At 41.4% G+C, this 25,544-nt stretch overlaps 1 protein-coding gene across 3 annotated transcripts in view; it reads left to right on the forward strand.

Annotated features, from left to right (window-relative positions):
* The first annotated feature begins 5,667 nt into the window (after nt 1-5,667).
* Nucleotides 5,668-25,544, forward strand: part of KCMF1 (potassium channel modulatory factor 1) — a 48,131-nt gene continuing 28,254 nt past the window's right edge. Inside the window, exon 1 of one of the 3 annotated variants that reach the window (XM_081943218.1) lies at nt 5,668-6,174. In XM_081943218.1, the coding sequence (XP_081799344.1) occupies nt 6,159-6,174 (16 nt within the window). In that variant the 5' untranslated portion in view covers nt 5,668-6,158. Of the gene's footprint in view, nt 6,175-6,671; nt 6,691-8,343; nt 8,456-25,544 lie in introns of those variants that run through there. The other 2 variants (XM_081943217.1, XM_081943219.1) reach the window with 2 other exon arrangements.

A 25,544-nucleotide genomic window follows, 5' to 3' on the forward strand; every position in this document is an offset into this window, starting at 1 on the left:
ACACATGGTTTATTTCAGATTCTGTAGAGGAAAAACACCATACAAATCAATTGTCTTGGGCTAGAATGTAACAAGTTCAGCCATTTGTCACATCTTCAGAACTGGGGGGGGGGGGTCATTTCTCAATCAGAGCGCATCCTCTGGAGAATGGTGGGGAAAAGAGGATAGAGGATTCTATTGGGAAACCAAAAATTTTGTCAACTCTAAAGATGTGAGAAATGCCTACACTTGTTACTCTATAGTTCTGTAGCACATTTAGCCTGTATATTGTTCAATACACATCTGGAAGTTTGGGTTTCTGAAATTGATGATAAAACTGTAGGCAAAGGAGTATTTCTCAGGCTCAGTTGCTAGTATTACAAAGTTGAGCTTTCATTTAAGTTTTACAAACCAAAAAAGGAGTATTAGTCTCTCTTTTTTAATTTGAATGTGCACCAGACTGGTATATAAGAAGTTAAGCCAAAAATTGATCATTATCACTTCAACACTATATACAGGACAATTCTTTTTTGGGGCAAAAACTGTGTTTTGATTTGATGAAACCCATATGAGCATGATTTTTCCTATACACTATTTTAATCCCAGAACACCTTCAAGATACAAATCTACAATTATCCTTTCATGGTCTCCCTACTTTCCAATCTAGTAAGATATATCCCCCCGTTTCCAGTTATAGTACAGTACATTTCTCTTTTAAAAACTGGACAGTACTGAATTAACATAAACTTGAACATTCTTCCAAAAAGTATGCTTACATTTGAGCAAAACAGCTTATTTCATCGGCCAGTTCTTTATTGTAATAAAATGAGATTGGAGAAAATATATCTTTTTTATGTTTGGGATATTAGGTTATTCTTAATGTATTTTTAAAATATTTTAAATAATATTTTCTGCTTTATCCAAAAATTATTCTTTCAAAATAAAAATGCCTTCAAATCATTCTCTGTCACAAACTCAATTGGGTAAAAATAAGGAGCACCACCACTGTTATAATTTGAGACTGAAGCAAAAATGCCTTCAGAAAAGATGGGAGAAAAGAGTAGTTTGGAAAATTCAGCATGGAAGAGGAAAAGAGGAAAATGGACTGTAAAGTAATGTACACATCTGATTTAAATTATAATGTGTGTATGAAATGCAAAGTACAGATGGTGATAACAAGAATATGATAGTGGACACATGGTAGTGGGACCTAGAACACTTATGATGTTAACAAACTGAATTGTGTCATTTAGGTCTAAAGAATTTCACAGCAGTTACATAAAACTTTATTAAAGTTGCAATCCAAAACGTGTGCCCCTGGATACAATAAAATCACTGGGGTTTAGTCCTCAGTAAATGTGTTTAAAGAATAAACAAATGTAGAAGTTGAAGCACTTGTTAAATATAATATACCCCTTGAAAGGCCAGAAAAACCCAACCTCTTTATAGAACAGAGGTAGATATTTTTTCTCCTTTTCCTTTTTAATTCCCCCCCACACACACATTTTTGGAAGTTTTCTTTTTCTTCTTCCCCACAAGGATGTTGGAAAAGAAAGGCAGATTACTATAATAGGTGTCTTATTTTTCCTCACCATCAGGATTTTAATATTAAGGGAAATGTGTTTCTTTTTATTTGACATTCAAATTAAGACAGAAATTGTATATTGCCAGGATTAGGAGAAATTTACAACTTCAAGGAAAAATAAGTAAATTACCTAATTTACAGATTATTCCGCAAATGTGTATAATTGGATACAACAAAGTAGGGTTCCATTCTTCATTCCCTGGGACAATTTAAAAAAAAATCAGTAGAGGATCTCAGTAATGGAGATAAGAGGCAGTGACCAGCAGAAATGAACCTGTCTCCATAATTTTATTTTGTCAAGTTACCTTATCTAAGGAATTACAGTAGTTGAGAAAAATTTCAAATTACCATTTCTTTAGTATCCTTAATCTTCATTAGCTAGGACCCCACATTGTGGGTGAGTCACATTTTTGGCTGGGCTAAGAAACACATTGGATGGAACCCACTTCACAGGGTTGTTATAGGGAAAATAGGAGACGGAAGATATATTGGATAAATTTGCCACCTTGACTTATTTGTAAAAATAATAAAGGCAAGTTACAAACTAAATAAATAAATATGATGCAACGTAGGGGAAGCCACACACAGGTAAAAGTGGGATTTTCCATTTCCCCCCCTGGATTTCAAAGTACTTTTATTTTAAAATAAGCCTGTTTTAGGATACACATTATAATTTTTATTTGTTCTTAACCAAAATTGTGAGAAAAAATACTGCTACTGCCACAGGAAATTTTGAAAGCTTTAATAAAAGTGGTGGATGCAGGCTGCAGATGGCTCAGCCATAGGAAGAAGACTTAGGGATAGCGGTGGAGATCAAAGAATAGGAGGAAAGTAAAGGCGAAACAAAAAGTACTTGTAAGGAATATGTATGTGTAAGGAATTTGAATATGCATGACAACATGAGAAGGGTATTTCTTAAAGAGATAGTATACACTATATTAATGAAATAGTACTGTATGTTGGGAGTAAAAGAAAAAAAATCCAGAGAGGGTTTGGGTAGTCTCCTGTCTGAGAACTAAGGAAGTCTCTTCCTACTTGGTTTTTCACAATTCAAGGTCACATAACTGGAAAGTTAAAATAGATTATTGAAGTTTTACTGGATTTGCAAATTGTGAATTCAGGATTTGCCTTATAAACCTCTGACATATTATGAGTATTTTACTCAGGATTTGAAGAATTACTTATTTTTTATGCACACTATTTTGCCTTTTTGGGGGTGGGATTTTTAAAAACCATTATGATAACCATGAATGGGCTCTCTCACAGTGCAGTTATTTTATAACAGTACCTTTTCAAAATTCCAAATATGCCCTCTAACATAAAACAAATGGTGCTGTCACATATGAAATCAGGAGTTAAGGTGGTTCAAATGAATACAGGTTTAATGAATGCTAACTTTCCACAAGAATCTGAGCTACTAATGGTGAAAGCAAATTGGCGGTAGATAAGAGTCAACAGAATTCAAAATGGGCTGGACTTAGATTCTAAACTGATGATGTACCTGACCCCTCCCTCAGGCTCAGCCTGGTCGTTTCCTACAGGAACATCTTCATTTAAAACTCCATCATTCTCTCTCACAATTTAATAATTAGTCTTAAGAAATGTAAAATTTACACAAGCTCAGAACTTGAGAGAGAATTTCTACAAGATGTTGTACAGATGGCATTTAGATCCAAAAAGGCTAGCCTGTATGTATCTGAATTTACAATCTAAATGTTGGAGATGTGATTGTGCTAATGCCACGTACTACCATATTTGGTGGACTTGTAAAAAAGTTAAAGCATTTTGGATAAAAATATGGTGGGTTATTCAAAATATGCTGAAAAAGAGGATAAAGTTTACACCCCAGTTGTTTTTGTTAGGTATAGTTCCAGACTGTACTGTTATAGAGACTAATCTGATCTTGAACCTAACGACGGCAGCTAGATTGTTAGTGGCGCAATACTGGAAGAAGGAAGAGTTGCCTACCATCCAAGAATGGACGTTAAAAGTAGCAAATTTAGCAGAGATGGCCAAAATTTCAGCGTATTTGAAAGATCATTCGGATGAGAAGTACAAGCTGGACTGGACAAGATGGATTGACTATATTCAAAACAAATACCGGACTAAAAAATTTCAGTTAGCTTATGAATGAAGGCATAAAGGACATTACAATTTATTCAAAGTTAGTTTAATAAAGGGGGAGTTAAAGCACAAGAATAGTAACATGTTAAAATTAGTTAGCTTACGTTAGCGTATGGTTGTTAAATGTTTATACCCTGTACTTTGCTCTGGGAGGGCGGGGGGAGGGAGGGCAGGAAGAGGGACGGGGTGATAATTGTAAAAAAAATTTCTAAATGTAATAAAGAAGATGTTGAAGAGTTAAAAAAATAATTAGTCTTGAGGAAAAAAGCTGATTTTGTATGACTGCTGCTCAAGGAAAGGAGTGAAATAGAAATAGAAAATAGAAAAATCAGCAATCACTGACTTAGTGATTTCCAATTTTGTTCTTAAAGTACTTTATAGCAGTAGTCATTAATTAAGAGACAAAGATAAAGAAATTCTGTGTCCTTTGTCTTTAGCTAGTTTTTATTGAGGAACTTTTGAAAAATAAGAGATAGTTCGAAAAAGTTCTAATATCTGTTTTCCTCTAACTGAGGAAAATGTTCACATTCATAGACTTAATAAATCTACAAGGTACAGACTTAGATTCTGAATTCCCCCCCCCCCCCCCACACTGTATGGATTCTTCAAAATGTAGTTTATAAATCTAGTTTCCTAAGAATGATCATGAACCTCTGACTGTTGAAAGGGGAGGACATCTTTACAACAGATATTCTCTTTTCTCTTCCAGGAAGGAGAGCATTTGTAAGGTGTATCTGTTCCGCTATCACTTTCCTTAGGCAGTCAAGCTCTTCTCAGTAAAATCTTGAAACCTAAACGTTGATGTAGCTGCCTGCTTGATTTTGCTTCATAATTGCTCTAGGAGGAAGTGATACAAGACAGGCTCTGAGCTGCAATTACTTAATTATGCCCACATTTTTGATCCTCTGTACCACTGTTCATTATTTGAACATACCAACTATCCAACTTAAATACCACTTGTTCCCATGTGGCAGTTCAGTGCACAGTAACTAGTTGAGAAAAGTTGCTAGGGATTTTAAGATAATTGGGAGAATTGAGGAAAAATACTATTTTCAGCATACCTTATAGACCCAAGAAAGCCAGGGAATTAAAGATGTGGGTAACCACCTGTAAAGTTTGTACAATAGGAAATTCTGAAACTGAACTGAGGAGGATTCTTTGGGGGGGGGGAAACGTGGTGACCCCGAGGACACAGACAAAGCCTCCAAATTCCTCAACGACCCTCTGAAAAGGATGCAAAGGACTGTCTGCAAGGAATATAAATCCTTCCATTCCCCACTATCCTGTCAGAGCCGAAGAAGCTTCTCGGATGAGAAGTGAAACTTCTTCAAAGACAAAAACAAGAAAGTCCAGTTGCCTCCTGTAAAAAAAAAAGCGGGGGAGGGGGACAAATTTGATGACTGAGAATGTCCACAGATTTCTAAATGGCTAAACGCCTCGCCTTGCCCTCCGTTCGCATGATCCTAGGTCGGCTTCGGGACGAGCGGGAAAACCTCAGTCCTAAGAGAAGGCAGGCTCTTACTTGGGCTGCTCAGCCGCCGCCGCCTCTTCCCTTACCGCTACCTGGCTTCTGCGGGGCGATTTCCACTTCCTCTCCGCGGGAGAGGAAGAAAAGGAGGCTGCAGGAGAAGGTCGCGGCGGCGCTGTTACCGTCCAAAGACTCTCTCGCTCCTTCTCTTTTCTCTCCTTCTCTTTCCCTTCCTCCCTCCGCCCGCCCCGTCTGTGTGTGTGTGTGTGTGTGTATGTATGTGTGTGTGTGTGAGAGAGAGAGAGAGAGAGAGAGAGAGAGAGAGAGAGAGAGAGAGAGAGAGAGAGAGAGAGAGAGAGAGAGTGAGTTAGCGCGCGTGGCGGCGCGCGCGCGCGCGCGGATGGCGCGGGGAGGGGACTAGGCGAAAGAGGCCGTCGAGAGCCGCCGCTGTCGTGGTCGAGCGGGTGTTGGGGAGGGTGGGGGGGAAGGCGGCGCTACAAGCTGGCCTGGGGCTGAGCGAGCTTACGAAGTCACCGTGTCACCGCGGCGGCACTCGCCCGCGCGCCCGCCTCATTGCTGCTGCTTAGGGGAAAGTGGGGGGGAGGGAAACTGCCGCCGCCGCCACCGCCGCTTCTCTTTACCCGGAAAGGCCCTCTCCGCTCTGCTACCGCCACCATCGCCAACCTTCGCCTCCTCCTCCTCCGCCACCGGAACCGAGTCTCCTCCCTCCCTACACACACACACACACACAGGCGCGCGCGCTCTCGCTCGCTCCCCAGCCCCGGCGAGCCCTCCCGAGCCGTGCACACCACCAAGAGGGGCGACTTGGGGACGGGGGGGAGGGAAGCCCAGGCTAGGCCAAGACGGTCCGGGCCGAAGCTGCAGAGCGGGCGCCGAGCAGCCGAGAGCCGGGGGGTGGGTGGGAGGGGGGAACTGGAGCCCGGGACGGGCCTGGGCTGGGCCGGGACAGGCCGCTGCCGCCGTCTTCTCCTCTGAACTAGGATGTCCCGACATGAAGGTGAGTGCGAAGCCGGAGCAGGCCGGCCCTGGGTGATACGAGCCGGGAAGCGGTGGGGTTGGTGGGGAGGGAGGGAAAGAGGAGCGAGGTAGAGGTGGCTCATCATGGCGCCGCCGACGCTGCACTAGGAGTGGTGATGGGAGTAGTAAGTGGGTCTGGGAAGAAGCCGGCGATCGAGCTTGTCCGAGAGGGCGAGCCAGAACGGCAGAAGGGCGGGCCGGCCCCGCTTTGCATTGTCATGGGGCCTATGGCCGTTACGACTCCCTCTTCCTACCCGATCCACGGGTGGCCTGAGGTGCGGCCTAAAAACCGAGCCGAGGCGGTTCTGGGAGCCTCGGGGCCGGCCCTGGCCCCACCCTGAGGGGGGGAATAGTTATTGGGCGAAAGTTTCTCCGGTTTCCGGGACGATCTCTGCCTTTAAGGGGGGCGTCCTTGAGAGAGGAGGGAAGGGGATCTGTCTCTTGTGAGCCGGGTGGATGGCAGTGGCGCGGCTGGGGGTGGTGGTCATAGGAATGAGTAAGGATGGACTTTCGGGGCGGCTGGCATCTGGGACAGAGTTGAGGGTTTGTCCTGCGGCACATGGGAATGACTTGCCTCCATTTGAAGTGTTAACGGGCGTAAAAAGTGTTGCGGAATGAAATAAGAGGGGATGGGTTAATGACCGCTTGGTGTAGGGCGCATGGAGGGAAAAAAGTTTTCCTGGCCGAACGGAGGGTCTGTGTGAAGGACAGATGTTGGGGAAGGCGTGATGAGGACTGGCGTTGTAGTTGCCGGAGAGGAATGGGTAACCGGGAATCCACCGTAGCCGGTTAAAAACTCTGATCATCGAGCGAAGGAGATGAGCCTAAGGAGGAGAACGACTTGCGGCAAGGCCGCAGGAAAATGCATATCAGGGAGGAAGCAGGGAGGTTAACGGTTGGAGATCATAGGCCCGAAAAGTGGAGGGAATGTACCTACTTAAAAGTGTATTTGAAGACAGTTGGACTAAGGTTAAGATGCCTGCACAGGAAAATGTGAGATTGGAAGAGGAAGTTGATCCTGAACTTGGATAAACTTCATTTATTTCAAAGAATGCACCCTTTCTTGAATTCCAGAAAAGTATATAGTACTGGTATCAGAGAAAAGTGGAAGATAATTTCAAATGGAGAGAAATACACAAGAGACAGATCAAATGGCATATTTAGCTATTGATGGATGGATGTGTGTGGTATATGTTATTGACTGAGAAAGTGTTGAGTTTTTAAATGATTTCCTGCAAACTTAAAATTTTATAGATAGTCTTGTCCAATAATGTGTAAAATTGTCACTATTTAGGTACTTCTCTCTTCAGGCATCCTTGTGTCTTGTGGTACTTTATAGGTATTTGCAACTATTTTTTTATAAGAATGGTTCCTTGAGAAAATCTTTTTGTTGACAGAATATAGTAGGATCTCTTGCTTTGTTTACCAAAGTGATAATTCAGCTTTCTCTGCCTTTTCATTCTTGAAATAAGAAGAATTTGGAAAAGAATATCCTTAAGATGAAGAAAGAAAATTATATGCAGGACTGATGGATCATTCTTTCTTCTCATATTTTGAAGATGTCAATAATCAGAAGTTACTTGTTTAAACAACTTCTGTCCAGATTTGTGCAAGATTAGTATCAGAGAAAGCAAACTACAGGTTTCATTATCAGTGGGCCTGAAATATTGTTATGGAAATAAATGACAGGCATTTGGGGTACTCTATAATGAAGAACTATGACAAACAGCACTTTTATGTTTAAAGGTAATTGAAGAAATTAACCATGTATTTGAACAAAGATTTTCAATCTTTGCTCTTGGTTATTGTCTTTTATAATTGGAATTCCATCAGTTATCAGTTGATAACTATCAGAATATAATTATTATTTATAGTTTAAATAGCTTAATAAGGGAATTCATGAACGATAGCTCTCTCATAATTATTAGCCATTATAGGTTAAATGGATCTTTCAGGTTTGTAGGCAGAATGCCATTGGATAAGATTGGAGCCAAAAGATAGCAGATAATTTTTGCCCTCTTAGTTTTCATAGAACCTTTAGGCTGATCACTGCTGGAAGTGATGCTGGACTAGTTAAATTCTTGTTTTGTTTCAGTAAAGCTGTAGACTACTGTTGTCTTTTTGAGGAATGAATGGTTTTCAAATTGTTTTTAAGGGCTGCAATCAAGTTGTATGGAGATTTAAAGCATGCTAGCGGAATAAGGCACCATTATAGCTATGCTGATTAAAATTATAAAGGAGAGATGCCAAGTACTTGTGAGGTTTGTATATATCCTGTTGATACCAATTCTTCATCTGAGTGCTTTCCTTATAAATAGCAATAATAGTGAATTCAAGTTTTTTTAAAAGCTTGCTAGATCTCGGGGAAATTGTAAGCGTACAGTAAAATGGGAAAACTATTTGAAATTACTTTTGTAATTTGTAAATGTCTTTAGTTTTACAGCTGAATCCTATGCTTATTAACTGAGAGGTGCCAAGTCAGTGTTAAAGAGACTGAAAGTTACTGTATTACCTTCAATAGATTTTAGTGATGAAGAAAAAGTTATTCTGAACAATTTTACAAAGTATTGCTATTTTGTTAGGTTTTCTATGTAAACTATTTTGACTGGATTCATAAGAGAAACTATATTGAATGCATGATGCCAATATAGCTTTGCCATTACTTTCAGTATACCAGTATTTAACTGTAGTAGAGAATCAGCCCAGATACCGTATCTGGTCCTTACGTGTTAGACAGGTGTCAATAGCAAGCAAGTAATAATTCTCTTTAAAAGTTTATTGTCTTGTGTTTGACAATTAACATGGAGAATTGGAGCCAGAGAACCAACAGTTGATGATCTTGGAGGCCACAACCTATCAGGGCCACATTGTTCATTATTTACAAGCACCAAGGCATTTGCATTGTATATTAGAATATATTTGCACCACTTATCCTGATATTTTTTTAGGGAGTCAGTTTATTGCTGATACAGTCAATAATGTTCCACTAGTATAACAACATCTTTTATATACTGGCTTCTGGGATCCTTGCTGAAGTTTATCTAGATGCAGCCATTATGCTGCAACTAGCTTTATTTATTCTTTTCTCAGGAAAGTGATAAATGTGCCTCACCTTTATTGGCAACTCTTTTTTTGCATTTGGTTTAATAGTTCTATTACTGAGCTAAGATCTGATGAACTCCTTATTTAGGTTTTATGAAGTTCTGTGTCGACAGTTGTTTTCACTATGAGCAATTCTCTATCTCTCTAAACATTTGAATATTAATCTTTAGTGATGGAAGTTTGAGCTAGGAATAGCTTTTGTATATCTCAATTCTACACTTTAGTTCTTTGGTGTTTAGCTCAAAGTTTTCAAAACATTATTGTACAATACAGACTCCGAGATAAGCTAATTAAAAATACAGTACTTACAGAGATTACTCTGGGGCGGAGAGATACTGGTATGTAAATAAAGCTGAATTGTGATACTGCTTTTTTGTACACTGTTCCAGTTATTGTATGCATTATGTTCTGCTTCAGTATTTGCTATACATCCTGAATTCATCCTTCTATGATCAGGGTCCATCTAATTCAGCAATTTATTTTGAACAGCTTCTAATGTGATGAAGACCTTGGGGAATTCATAAACAGCATGGTGGACATGTGTCTTTTTACAGCACTCAAAGGCTTATTATCTTGAGTTACCAAATTCCATTTTTAATTCTCTGATTTAATAATCATCGAAAGACACTTGTTCCTTGTTCCTTCTAGTAAGCCTGTTTTTAATGTCATTAACCTTTTAAGTACCATCTCTTGAAGCAATAAATTTCTTCTGGTTGCCTAACTTTAAATTATTCTACATTAAAAGGGTACAGCTTAAGCCCATTAGGAATTGTGCATAACAGGGCATGCTTCTGTTACGATCTAGTCCTAATAAGTACTCTGGCTATGGTACAGAATATAGTAAACCATAATGTGATTTGGTTTAGAAGTTTGTACCTAGTATTGGGATTTATTAAACTATAGTTTAGTATACTTGTGACTTACTTAATAAACAATTGAAAAAGTGGTTTTTTTGTGAATATAAGAATGCTGTTTCAAATAATGGGAGATGTATTTTACTAATATAATTTGTATTAAATCAAGAGATTGCAATGTATCACAGAATAGAAAGAAAATGAAGAATTGACATAATTTATGGTTTATTACAGAGACAGTGAAATATAGGGAGTAAATATACCAAAGTTTTCACAGAAGATTGGTTTTACGGAGGAAGAATTTGAAAGGAGAAATTTTAAACAATGTTGGGGAAAGCATAAGTAGTAGCATAAATCAATTTAAGAAAAACAGTTGGGTTGTGCTGGGGTAATAGTAAGGGACAGAAATACATGAGTATATAAGAATTTTATATTCTTGTATTAATATTTAAGAAAAGCTACATAGACAAAGTTATAGATAACTTTGAAGATATATTTATATTAATCCTGGTGTGAAGAAAAACATCTAGATTTAAAGAACACTTGTGTTCCCAAATGCTTCTGTTTTGCAATTCTTTTCTTCCACTTGATAGATGATTATATCTCAGTGAAAAAAGGAAATATGCCAGAGAATGAATTGATTGTTTATTTGTTAAAATACCAAACCTGGAAAGTATGGGTCTATCTAAACTCGGAGTTGAGCTCATGTTCAGGAGACTTTTACTGGCGCATTTGTTTCAATCGGGGAACAAATAGGAAAACAGTGCGTGCGAGGTGCTGTATATATACCAAGATTGCCAGCCAGCAACCAGTATTTTCTAATGATTAAATCTGTTGCTAAAAAATGATCCAGATACAAGACATTGTCCCAACCTGGAAGTAACTAGCACATGAATAATCAACTCCATTTTCTTTCAAAAGTTCTATCAGTGAGTCAGCTAAAGTTGGTAAAAGATACTCCAATTGAAACTATGAACATTAAAAAATATGAACTAATAAGATGGAACCTTGTTAGATTTCAGCTAATATCACATTTTCCCTGCAGAAATGAGCACAGTTACTTCATTATAGTGCCCATGTATATTTATCTCCTATCATGTCCTGGAAGGATACCAGAGTTGAAAATTCTAGGAGAGATTTGGGAAGGGGACAGATTTGATTGGAGGCCTCTATCTCAGTAGTGTGCCTGTGCCTGAATATTGGCATTTGGGTGAACAGAGGATTTGAATGATATATCCAGTGATTTCTGTAGGGATCTTCCGGTCCATTTATAGAACACATCTACATTAGATTAGTTTCAACTCAGTGTAATTACTTCACTTTGACAGGGTGGGCAGCTAAATCATGATATATAGAGGTAGTCCTCAACTTATAACCACAATTGAGCCCAAAATTTCTGTTAAGTGAGACATTTGTTAAGTGAGTTTTGCCCCATTTTACAACCTTTCTTGCCAAGTTATTACGTAAATCACTGCAGTTGATAAAGTTGGTGGTTAAGTAAATCTGGCTTACCCATGAATTTTGCTGATCAGAAGATGGTTAAAGGTGATCATATGACCCCGGGACACTACAATTGTCATAAATATGAATCAGGTGCCAAGTATCTGAATTTTGATCACATGATCATGGGGATGCTGCATCTCTGAAAAATGGTCATAAGTCACATTTTTCAGTGCTGTTGTAACTTTGAAAGGTCACTAAATGAACTGTTGTAAGTTGAGGACTACCTGTACTTATTTTCAGCTTCTAATAATGAACTTGATTTTTTTCATTAGTGTAAAACACTGAGATATTTCTCAATGGACTTTGTAAATATTTTCCTCTTATGTAGTCTTTCTAAAATTGTAATTTCCATATATATTTAAAGTTTGACCTTTTTGATTTGGTTTAAGAATATTGTAAATAACTACCACTGAAGTATAGATGGGAGGCACATACATTATTTTAAAAGGTGTACATTTAGTATTTCTTTGTAGTCCTAATTATTTATAAACACATATTCTTTTATTGGCTATTAGGCTTGGTTTCTTCAGAATTTTTTATAAGGAATTCTGTCAGTCTTTTTGAAAGCAAGCTTTAGGTTGCTGTTTTTAAATGAAGTAGTATCCTTGAAAGGCTTAGGAAGAAAGATTTCTCTTTTGTAGGCATTTCTTTGATTTGTTCAGCAAAACCTTGATTAAAACTTACAATCTCCATTTTACTCACCACTTATTTACCTGATACACTTTAAATTTGCCTCACAAATACTTTTAAAATGCACATTCCATTAGATATTGTCAGATCTTATGACAAACCATTTTACATTTTAGTTATTAAAGAGCTACTGAATTAGATTAAAGCCAGTTTGTAGACTTTTAAATGGTTATTTCTGAAATGTCATCTTTGACTACATTTTTTTACATAAATTCTATAAATTGATTTGAAAGTTTTCTAGTACCTGGTAAACATTAATACCGATAATTTATATGTTGACATTACCTCACTGAAGGAGTTTTGTTTAGCAATCGAGTACTAATGAATTTTTATTTCTCTATAATGCACTATAGCTGAACCATTATGTTTAATGAACGCCTTGTGAAACAGGAAATATGGTGGACAGTGTAATGATCTCTGCAGAACAGTTTGTTATACATAAGATGATATACTTAAGATTTTGTTGATTTTTTGCTGCCTCTAACGATTTTATATCTAAGCTAGAATTAAAAGCTGTTACGTGAGCTGCTTTGATATAATAGACAAGGTCGCTGTGAACATTTCAGCCATTGATTGAAAATGTAGAATTAAAATCAAAAGCTAGGGCCATGTGATTAATAAAAGCAGTGACTCACTTAATGACTGAAGTGGAAGTGACAGTGTAAGTCCATCATGATCATGTGATTTTCTGCTTGGCAATGGAATTTCCAGTCCCAGTTGTGATCACTAAGCAATTCTACTAGTATCACTAAAAATATAACAAGTTAGTGATGGGCTTTTGAACAGCTTGCTTGTTGCTCTCATTTCTAGCACCTAGCAACAATTACTTCCCCTCCCCTACATTTTAAAATGTTTTATAAGCAGTCCCCATGTTAAGAATATTTGATTTATAGACAATGCATACTTACAAATGGACTGCCTGTTACTAACAATGGTGGGCATTCTCCATCCTCAAGCTGATGAACTACTGAAGCTGCACAATGTTTTCATGAATCCCTGAATCTACAAAAGTTTTTCATGAGCCTCACCAAGTAGTTGCATGTCTTTTGTAATATGTAGGATGTATATTTGATGATGCTCATGAAACCATTGGATGGTTTCAGCTGTTTGTCAGTTTGAGGAAGGAGAATAATCATTAGTATACGATTATGTGCTGTATGATTGTGTTTTAAAATGTGGAGTTGGAAGTATCTCTTAAGTTTTACATGTATAGAAATGTGAAGTAAATACTACATACTAAGACAAACATTTGACTGACAATAGCCTGTTTCAATTTACATACAAATTTGACTAACATGCATACAAATTTAATTTACATACAAATAAGACAGACTTAGAATCTTGCACCTTCATTAGAAAGAAACTGGGGAGTTAATAAAACTATAGATTATCAACTGAACACTCAAGCAACAGAAATGTTTCCAGTGGCTGAGAAATCTGATAGATTATTTGGAATTGACATCCATTAATCAAAATTAGGATATTTAAGTTTTAATCAACTTTTTCAGCACAATTTTCTGGATATGGTATATTATTGTTGTTTCAAAAGACATAGATAAAACACCTGCCACTAAAGTTTGCATTCAATTAGGATTACATTTCATAATAATTGCACTGATAAACTAAATTGGTTAAGTGAATCTGCAGAACTTTGACCAAGATAAGAGTTTCTACATGCTTAATGATGATTTACTGATAGAGCCAAAATTATCCATAAACTATGGATTATAAACATTCATGAATTCAGGAAACATGCTAAATTACTTAAATTACTTTCTCCTTTCAGAGTAAATGTTTGCTTTGAATATTATGATGGGACAAATTGCAACTATCATTATTGGGTATAATCTTAATCTGTGATTAAGATGAATGTTTTACCAAAGATGCTTTTTTTGTTTCGTTTCAGACTTTACCAATACTTCTAACTGATACTCCATTTAAATAATGGAGATGCAAAGCAAGATAGTTCAAGCCATGATTTGTCATAATTGTGATAATTATGGCGAACAGCGCATGAAAACCCCAAATCCACCATCTCAGAAAATTAGAATATTACATGCAATCAATAAAATAAGGATTGTACATAGAACAATATCGGACCTCTGAAAAGTGTAAGCATGCATATGTACTCAGTACTTGGTTTGGGCCCCTTTTGCAGCAATTATTGCCTCAATGTGGCATTGCATGGAAGCTATCAGCCTGTGACACTGCTGAGGTGTTATGGAAGACCAGGATGCTTCAATAGCGGCCTTCAGCTCTTCTACATTGTTCGGTCTCATGTCTCTCATCTTTCTCTTGGCAATGCCCCATAGATTCTCTATGGAGTTCAGGTCAGACGAGTTTGCTGGCCAATCAAGCACAGTAATCCCACGGTGACTGAACCAGGTTTTGGTGCTTTTGGCAGTGTGGGCAGCTGGAAAATGAAGTCAACATCCCCATAAAGCTCGTCTGCGGAAGGAAGCATGAAGGGCTCCAAAATCTCCTGGTAGACGGCTGCGTTGACCCTGGTCTTAATGAAGCACAGTGGTCCAAAGTCCTGTTGCTCCTTGGCCCAAAGTCCTCTTTTCTGATGAGAGCAACTTTTGCCAAAAGCAACAAAACCTGGTTCAATGACCGTGGGATTACTGTGCTTGATTGGCCTCTACATTCTTCCTTCATACTCTGGATCCTTGGTTTCCAAATGAGATGCAAAAGGATACTTTGATTCCCACAATGGATGAATGGCTGCAAAAGTTGATGGAGTTAGCAGAGATGGCTAAATTGACTGCTTTGATTAAAGAAAAGAACACAATTTTGTTTCTACTTGGAAACAGCTTTTGAAATGTGCTTGAGGTAGAAAAAAAATGAAACTTTGATTTTGGGTGTTGTTGATTAAATTGGTTTATTGTTATAGAAATGGCTAGTATATAATTATCATATAAAAGTAAAAACTTGAGGTTTTTGTTACTACATTATTCTATTGCACCAAAAGGAGTTGGAAATCAATTTCCTTTTTCTTTTCTCTTTCACCCTCCACTTTTCTCTCTTACCCTTTTCCTCCCCTATTTTCCCATTTTTTAAAAAAAACTACTATATTTTATCTTTTTTTTAAAAAAAACCCTATATTTTATCATTTCAAGAAACTATGATGAAAAATTAGAACAGGTGGAAATAATTTCCATATAAAACCTTCACTTATAACTCCAGTACTTTGTGAACTGCAGCAAGTGCTCGGCAGTAGATCTTTTTCTATTGAAGTGAATTTTGATGGGTGTTTTTTGATCAATTTTCCCTACCAGCTTCTAAAATGATAGCTTGTTTTTCAAATATATGAATGGGAAGAAATGGATAGGCTCATGATATATTTAATGTTTGCTGAAATAAACACCATTATTTACTTGGCCATTATTAGATTCTTATATGACTATGATAGCCAATATAGTCTTTGAATATTGGTTGGACTGTACTAAAATCCATGTGAGGAGTGACCAGTTGCCTTTGGGAAGCTTACAACTAAGAGATGATGGCATATAGCTTCTCCTTATTTATCCAAAGCCTCTGATCATAATGATTTGAAGTAGGATACCGGTAGACTGCTCTTCAAACTGGCTTTGTCTTTTCCTGGGCTTGTAATATTGCTAGAAAGGGTCAGAAAAATATGCAGTCAAGTTAAGGCAGATGCATATTATCAGTGTCTCAACACCTCCTTAACTTAATCATGTATTTTCCTGGTCTTTGTGGATTAATAATACTCTGCATGTAGATAGATTGAAAGGCATAATAAACCCAAAATATTATGTTATATGTATAATATAAACAAATTAATAAATCGTGGCCAAATATTGATAGCTAAATGTTGGTATCAGTTAGACACTACTCAGTTTGTTCAACTTGATTCTCCATTATTTAAAAATGATTTGGGGGCCAAGTATGTACAGGTAGCCCTTTTCTTATGACCATTTGTTTTAATGATCATTCAAAGGTAGGATGGCACGGTGGGAGGGGGGGGAATGACTTACGGACTGATCATTATGACTGTTGCAGTGTCCTTAGATCACATGATCAAAATTTGGGGATTTATGCATTTTTGATAGTTGCAGCATTCCAGGATTATCGGATCACCATTTGTGATCTTCCCAACTGGCTTCTGTCAGTGAGGGAAGCTGGATTTACTCAAGCATCACATGATTCACTTAGCAATTGCAGCAAAAACTCTAGTGCAACTCACTTAACAATTGCCTTGCTTAGCAACAGAAGTTCCAATCCCAGTGGTGGCCGTAAGTCAAGAACTACCAGTAACAGAAATAAAGGGGGGGGGGGAGTGCAGTTAAATAAACTCAAATTAATGTGGAATCAATGATCTGACAATATTATTCCTCCTTACAATACCTTGAAATGAATAAGCATATTTTTTGCTTATTGATTTTGTCAGCCGTGTTGTGTTTTTGTTGTAGTTTAGAAACTCCATTGAATGTTAATGTTACTGAGCAACTCAGCAGTGTTGTTTGCCTATTGCTGAGCTTTTAGATTCAAGCATACATTCCTCCGATTGGATGAGACAGAAGATTTGAATCGAGCAAGTGGATTCTTTGGCATCTTGTTCAATATCATATATGGATACAGAGATATTATAGATTGAGGAAAGGAGGCAAATGCTATTTAATCTGCTTTTCATCCTAAAGATACAATGTGACTCCATTTGATATTTGATGTTATCTATGGCACAATGGAAATCTTGCTAGCATTACAATAAGTACTTTATGGAAGATTAAATTCTGTCTTGATTAAGTTTTTCTTTTTTTCCTCCTTTTTGATACATGCTTTCAGTATCATAGGGAGCTACATAAAATATGATGATTGGATTTAATAACCAAAATTTTAAAAAAATAATTTATATGGTATATGAGATAGCATGACTTGTTTTTCATTTGTCCTGAAAACATTCCATTTTAATTTACAGAGTTGGAAGAAGCCATTTGGGCCCTCAAATGCAGCCCGTTGCATAGTACAGGAACCCAGATTGTAAAATGCTAGAGAGGTGCTTGAATATATTTTATGAAGGGGAGTCTACAAGTTTTCTGGGTTTTTGGTTTCTCTGTCAAAGCGATCAATCTGTAGTTTGTTGAATTTTTCTTTTTTCTGTTTCTGAAGAGTTATGTTCTCCATAATGAGGGGAGGAGTATCCAGGACAGGATGGGTTGACCTTGTCCTCTCATTGATTGGGCTGAGTCAGATAAGCTCTTAGGGCCACGCCCTGGTCACCAGGTACCCACCCAGTTATCGGCTGTGATCATTCCAAGCTCCTGGAAATATTTAAGAAAGGATTGAACTCACTGTTTACTTGATTGCATTCGCTGCCTCCCTGCCTGAGTGAGTAACTGGCTCTTGGCTGAGTTCCTGGCCGGGAAGAGAGAGAGAGAGCAGCAACGTATGGCCCAGGGCAACGTATGGCCCAGGGCAACGTATGGCCCAGGTCATAAAGAGAGACTGAGGGCAGTAATCGAGACTGCGGGCGAGGAGAAGTCCCAGGAAGGCAGTCACGTTGGATAGGCTCAGCCGGTGCCGGAGCGTTCTGCCGCTCCCCCCCCCAGGGGGTCGAGCGGCAAACCGCTGCATTTTTTAAACTCAGCGGAGCGCCCACGCCTACCTGCGAGTGCCGGAGAGAGATAGCGGCCCACAGGAGCTCGCAAATCTCGGAAGAGAGCAAGGAAACGAGAGAGAGAGAGAGCTCTCCAGTGGCAGCGGAAGCCACAGCCCCAAAGTCACAAGCTGCTTCCACGTGTTCCCAGGGAGAGGAACTTTGAATTTGGAGCCGGCAGCCATTTTGGAACCACATGATCCAAAATGGCGGCGCCCAGCAGCACAGAGGATGCCGGCAGGACTCAAGCTTCCAGCCCAGCAGCCAGCAGCCCCACCGGAGGAGCAGAGGAGCAGCTAACCAGGTCAGAGACTGCTACAGAGGCTGCTAAGGGAACAGGAGGAGGCAAGGCAAAGGCAAAGAGAAAACACGTCTCCTCCAAGGGGGCCATAGAGGCAGGCTGCAACTCCAAGCCCCCAAAGTCTCACTCCAAATACGAAAGGCAGAGGCACCGAGCCTTGGAGTGCATTTGCCAGCAAGAGGGCTACCCCTAGCCAGGAACCTGGGGAAGGATTTCCAGGGATTCTTTCTCCTGGCAGGACTGCAGATGGGGAACCCCACCCCCCACAGGTGAGGATTCCCTTTGATACTTCGGGCATCTGGGGGGCTGCACAAGGATGGCAATCACCCCCATGCCCCACAGTAGCGGGACCCTCGCCACAGCCCTTCCCGTCCACACCTGCTGGCACAGGGGCGGAAATACCACCCACATCAGGGATGCCCAACTTCCAGGATATGATGATGCAGGCCTTCCAGCAGTGCATGGCAGCAACCTTTCAGCAGCCACAGATGTAGACCCAGGCAGCCCCATGCTTAGGGTCTCGGAAGGGCTAGAGACTCATGAGGAAGATTTTCCAGAATCACCTGACTCCTCCCAGGGGGACAGCGATTCGGATTCCGAAGAGGGCGAAATCAGAGAGGATAGACTCTCTGAGGACGAAGGCATGCCTCCTCCCAAACCTACCTTCTCCGGATTGTTCCAGCCCTCTTTGTACAAATCACTTCTGTTCAAGGCTAAGACATCTGCCAAGCTTGGCAAGAGGCCAACAGAAGCCCCGGCACAACCCCAGGGGTTTTCAGTGGAAAACATTTTCGAGGAGCAGACCATCGAGGCAGACACGGTGCCCACACCCAAGTCTTTCCTAGAGATGATCAAGCGGCCTCTCCCATGGCAGGCCCCATGCCCACTTCCACGGACAAGACTCTTCAACGTGGACAGGGACATGGCCCAGGTGCTTTTACAACCCACCATCGACGCAGCTGTCACGGCCCTGCATACGTCTACTAATATGCCAGGGGAACCAGAGGATGCCCTGAAGGCGGAAGACAAAAAGCTGACCTCACCTTACAGAGGACGCATCAAGCAGCGGCCTGGGCAGTGAGAGCAGCCATCACCGCCTCCTTCTTCAACCGGTCTTCTCTGCTGTGGCTGCAAGTCCTGCAGCAACGAATCCCCATTTCGAATGGTAGGGCCCACCAAGACATCAACAAGCTGGAGGCCGCCACCCAATTCTCCTCAGATGCTACCTTAGCTACAGCCAGGTTTGCCTCCAGGGCGATCGCCTCATCTGTAGCATCTCGCAGGCTGCTTTGGCTGAAGCAGTGGCAAGCGGAAGTACGCCACAAATGGCGCCTGACATCGGCCCCCTTCATGGGAGAATCCCTCTTTGGAGCAGCCCTCGACCCATTCCTGGTAGAGAACAAGGACAAGCGGATGGTGCTCCCCACCGTTCACAAGAAGTCCAACTTCAGGGTGGTGCCATACCCTAGATGCCCCAACTTCCGGGGGCAGGATTTCGGGTCCTCCTTCCGGGGTCAAGATTCCTTCAGGGGGTTGGAGTTTGGGTACTCGGGTTCTGCTACCTAGGGCACCACTTCCAGTATTGAGCCCTGCTTTTCAGGTTGTCGTCCGCCCCTCGAGTTTTCACGAAGGTAATGGCGGCTTTGGCAGTTCACCTGAGGCAGGTTCCTGTTCGAATTCAATGTTATTTAGATGACTTGCTATTGCAGACGCCTTCCTTCAAGGGTGCGCTACGGGATGTAGACACTACTATGTCAGTCCTGAGAGACCACGGGTTTTCGGTAAACCTGGCCAAAAGCCACCTTCACCCCTCCACTAGTCTGGTCCACCTAGGAGCCCTGATAGATACAGAGGCAGGCACGGTTTCTCTGTCATCAGAAAGACAGCTCTCTCTCTCTTAGGCAGCTAGCCACTCAGGTAGCCAGGAGGCGTAGGGTATCCTTAGCCACACTGTCCAAGCTGCTTGGCACCATCGTGTCTGCCATTGGCATTGTCCCTTGGGCTCGGTTCCACACCAGAGACCTCCAATGGTTCCTTTTGCCTTTCCAGCGAAGGCACATGAGCTGCTCCCAGACCAAGGTTCTTCTGCCCACAGAAGTATCCCGCTCACTGACTTGGTGGACGTCCCCGGCAACCTCCAAGGGCGAGATCTTCAGAACGCCAGACAGGGTGAAGGTAACAACGGATGCAAGCCTGTTCAGATGGGGCACCCATCTGCGGGCTCAGATGGCGCAAGGACAATGGAACCAGGCGGAACTGACTCACAACATAAACTGGTTGGAGCTCAGGGCGGTCCGCCGGGCCCTCCTTCAATTTCATCACCTTGTCAGAGGTAGCCACTTCTTAATCCTCACAGAGAACATCACCACCAAAGCTCATATAAACAGATGGGGGGAGACCAGATCGAATGCCCTCATGAAGGAGGCCAAATGACTGGGGCAGTGGGCCGAAAGGAACTTATAGCGGGGGTGGACAACATCAGAGCCGACTGGCTCAGCCGGACCGAGGTGGACAATTCAGAGTGGAGGCTGCAGCCGGCGATATTCAAGGAAGTGGCAAGACACTTTGGACGCCTGGAGGTTGACCTATTCGCCACCCCTCTCAACGCCCAGCTCCCGAAGTTTTATTCCAGGTATCAGACACGGGGGGTGGAGGGGGTGGACGCTCTCCAATGCCCATGGCCCTGGGGGCTCCTCAATGCCTATCCACCATTACCCCTGATTTCCAAGGTCATACAAAAAATCCTGCGGGAGGGGGTGGAGGGGGTGTTGATTGCCCCACACTGGACCTGGAGGCCTTGGTTTGCCAATCTCCAATCTGTCGGTGAAGAGGCCCTGGAGGATCCCCCAGGAGTGGATCTCCCTCAGCCAGGGATTGCTGGAGCACCCGGACCCTCAGTGGCTTCAGTTGACCGCTTGGCGCTTGAGCGGAGCATCCTGAGGAAAGGCCACTTCTCCCCCAGGGTGATACAGACTATTCAGGCGGCTCGCAGACCTTCCACGGAGCGCATTTACGGCATTACATGGCATGCCTTTTCAGCATGGTGCAGCTCCAGGGGCCACGATCCGGTTCGAGCCACGATCCCGCAGGATCTGGACTTCCTTCAGGCGGGCCTGGACAGAGGGTTAGCTCCCAACACGATTAGGAGACAGATCTCAGCCATCTCATTGGTACTTCTGTGAGGTAGGTCTCAGACCTTGACTCACCACTCTATGGTCAGGCGATTCCTCAAGGGGTAATATCTTGTGCTGTCTTTGTTCTCTATTAAGATTAGGTCTAGAGATGCCCCGAACAGGGAGTTTCCTGTGTAGCTAGTCTCCATTTTGATTTAGTGTCCGCCTCCCAATTGTGAAACCACAGCATTCTCCGAGCTGTAACGGATGATGAGAGAGCTCTGCAGGCATATTTCGTAGAGTTTAGTGTGGTATCCGCTGAGAACTTGTAGCAGCCAACAACTTATTTATGTCTTGCTATAACCAAACATCCTGGGGTGAAACCCTTTCCTGTAACTGGCAAAGCCAAATCAAGGATGTACAGTTAAAAAAGGAGGGCGAAGACGCTGCCTTAATATCCCATGGTACTAGCCCATGAGACTGGTACATTTTATGTAGAGTCAGTTCAGATATTTTGTCCTCTGCCCTCAAGCTGTTTGCTATGTCGCCTGACACTATTGAGGAAGAGGAGGCAAGGGTTGCCACTGGGGCATCTATGGTTGGCAGCTGGAGTGCCTGGGTGAGTTCAGCCGCCATGTTATAGAATCGCCTGTGATTCTCACCGGGAGTGGGAAAAGAGCCTGGGCGAGACCATTGTTTTTGGACTATGTCCAAGAATAGTTTAGGAACTAGAATATCTTCCCGTTCTGCCAGAGGCTCAGAGAATAGCCAGTCTCCCGGGTCCTGCTGTCCCATGGGTGTTTCTGGGGCAGAGGGCTTGGTTCCCAGTCGGGCCCTGGCCCTGGCCTTGTATAATAGTGATTTGAATAGGATTTGTGGGAATAAAGGTGTAAAGGCGGTAGGATCAGGGGTTAGACTCTCGTCCTCAGAAAGGTCAAGTTCTCTCTGATCTTATACCCCAGGAGAGAGGCCTCGCTTCTCAGGGAGGGAAAGGTAGCCCGATTCTCTTGGAATACTGGTAAGTCTGCAGGAGGCTGAGACTGCTGCAGACAAGTGTAGGGCTCATAAGCTACAGAGGCAGCTAGACTTCTTTGCTGGAGACCAGTCGCTATGCCATGAGTAATGACCTGGGAAATGATAAGTCTGAGATTCTCAGGTATCTCAGGCATTGGGCTTTCCATTGGATGCAGTCCCGCCGCTATGGGCATGAACGTGACCTGCGGAGCCAGTCTGGGTCTTATTGGATCCTGTTGCAGAGGCTGTGCAGGCAAATGGATCATAAGTTGACTCTCTGCCCTCTGTAATAGACAATGGGGGAGATTACGACTCATCGTCCCCTGGAGACCAACTGGGTTAGCCTGATCAGTTGGAAATGGATAACGGTTCCATAGTTACAAGATGGGAGGTAGAGGGTATGGCCAGAGATGGTCCTGGAAATCTCCCCTGATTAGTCAGCTCCTTTTCATCCCTAGAGATCTGTTTGTCTAGAGCTTTCTGTCTTCTTTCGTCCCTCTCTGTCGCCCTGGAAGGATGCTTGAGGAGAGAAGGCTTCTTTCTCTTTAAGAAGGCAGATGATCTGCTAGTCGATTGTGCTCTCTCTGATTCCTTAACAGGCCCTTGGGGTGGAGCAGTAGAATGGCCCGTTCTCCCACAGATGTGAGATCCGCCATCTTAGGTGGGAACTCCTTGAATACAAAGCGATACTCAAGCAGTCGCTGCAGGTGGGCTTAATGTGCCAGACTATGCGCAATCATGATCTGACAATCTACGAGGCTGGAAACCTTGAATCTTGCAGGTGGTTGAAAAGGCTCACTGCAGGCAGCCTTCTGCAAGGCTAGAGCCTTGATTTGCTGGTGATCGAGAGGAAGATTGCAGAAGTCGGCTGTTTAAGTATGCCTGGGTCATGCAGGGACTTTGAGAACACCCTCATGGTTGCCACGACTTCTCTGGGAGCCCCCGGAGAGCCGGCACGCTCTGGGTGGCTTCAGGAGAGTTCCCCATTCAGATGGTCAGTCAGGGGAATCCTATTGCGGCTGCCGATAAATGGATGAACCTGGCCTCGAAAATGTAGCAGGAGGCTCTGAAGGTGGCAGGGGGATTTCCTCAATCAGGTGGTTCGTGAGGGGAGTCCTGAGGCGGTCGCCGATAAATGGGCGACTCTGGCCTTGAAAACATCAGCGCTAATGGCAGACGGCAGAACCAACACACTGAATGAGCTCTGAGCCAGCCATGTGACGAGCAATAGACATGTGCAGCTACCAACCCTGAGACCTTTGCGAAGGATTGAGTTGATGGAGAGTCCAATAATGTTGAAAATCCTACAACCAAAGAAATTATGTCTCTTGGGCAAGACTGAGTCGAAACTGGAACCAGACAGAGACATGGAGGCGTGGCTACAGTTTGATGACACAGTCTCTGGGCAGAAAGGATATAACTCATTCTTGGACTTTCCCACATGAAGAACGTATGTATAGTTACAATGTAATGGTCAATGTGCTCACACTTTTTCATTATTAGGAGCATCTAGACAAAACCTAAAGTTACAAAGCTTGCTTTTATTTTTGAGTTGAGTCTTCTGAATTATCTTTGCTGTAATATACCATCATCTGAATGTACAATGTGCAACTTTTTTTTATACCTGACCTATGATACAGTGTTTTTTATTCAGATAATTCAGTGACTGGGATCCAGGGATAGTATTAACCTTTGTTTCTGCCTGTTGCACTCTTTTTTTCTGATCCCTATTTCTATTTACTTTTCTCTTTGCTTAGTTTTGACCAGTAGTAACAGGATTCAACTTGTCCATGCCATTTTATTTGCAGTGTTGGATTTTTAAAAAGCCAATTACAGAATGCTTGGAATAAAATCGCATATTTATTTTGTGGTCAGGATAAACTATCGCAGCATGGGTGTTTTGTTTTAAACTCAAAGTTCACAAAACAATATCTCCCACTTAGGATATTTTGGTCATCCCTTGATAAATGTAGAGCATTTCAACTGCAAGGAAATGAGCCCTTTTTAGTATGTTGGGCATAAACTAAAATATGTTTTTTGTCTCAAGGGTGAAATAAAAATATGCTTTGTTTCAAGAAACAATCCATTCAAGTGTATAGGTGGGTTGTATGAGTGTTACAGACAGATACTGGCTGGGAATGAATGTTTATATGCTGTCTACATGTTCTCTTCTGTTTTGTAATATTTATGTTATTCATGCTGTTAAGAAGCTCTAGCAGTCTTCTTTTTCTTTCTTTCACCCATTCTTTTGCACAAGCAGCAGCACTGGGGAAGAATAAAATAGTTCTTTTGCATCTGACAAACAGGCATCACATTTTTGACAGCCTAGTCAAAGAAATTAAGAAAAAAAGAGAAAACCTTATCGGACTGATGCACCAATTAAAAAGAATGTTAAATAATTTAACTCTGGGATTTATAATGTGACATGCTAAGGTAAACAGTGCCCTTGGATAAACTTTCTGAAGTTTGGGAGATGGGTAGCATTCAGTAGGGAATATCACTTCACTTTTGCAGACCTAGGACGAAAAGCAAGGGAATGATCCTGAGTTTTCATTGTTGTTCCATGCACTTGAAATATTTTGTGATTTGTTCATAGTGTTTTGTTCCGCGAGATTACAGCCAAGTTAAAACGTTTCAACAGAATTCATTTGAGTCAGACTGTTTTGTTATGCAATTGAAATAAAAAAATGTTTGTATTTTGTGTATACTCCTGTGATTCCTAAACCTTTTTGAATGTAAGCCATGTAAGATTTATCCATATATGTTGTGCATTGTATTTTCTACAGTCTTGAATCAATATTAGGAACAATAAAATGATGCGATGTAGCTTTAGAAATCAATGTTGCACAAAGTACTTAGTTAATCAGGTTGTTGGGTTTGGTAAAATTAGATTGAAAGACGTTCCTGTATGCTAGGTAAACTAAACCATGGTTTAAAACAAGATTGTGAACATGAGTTTCTTTCAAATATAGAAATAATGGGATTAACGCAAAAATATCCATGAAATTAATCGTTGCTCTGTATCTCTGAGTAACAAAATTTAAATACCGGTAATATGATTTATGCATTGCAATAAGCTTGCAGTGAGCCTTCATTGTGAGAAAGCCTTCTTTCTAATGTCATAATGTTCAAAGATTGTATCTTGTTTCTATTGGC

Source organism: Natrix helvetica (assembly GCF_964273705.1).
Source record: "Natrix helvetica genome assembly, chromosome: 2".
Taxonomy (NCBI): domain Eukaryota; kingdom Metazoa; phylum Chordata; class Lepidosauria; order Squamata; family Natricidae; genus Natrix; species Natrix helvetica.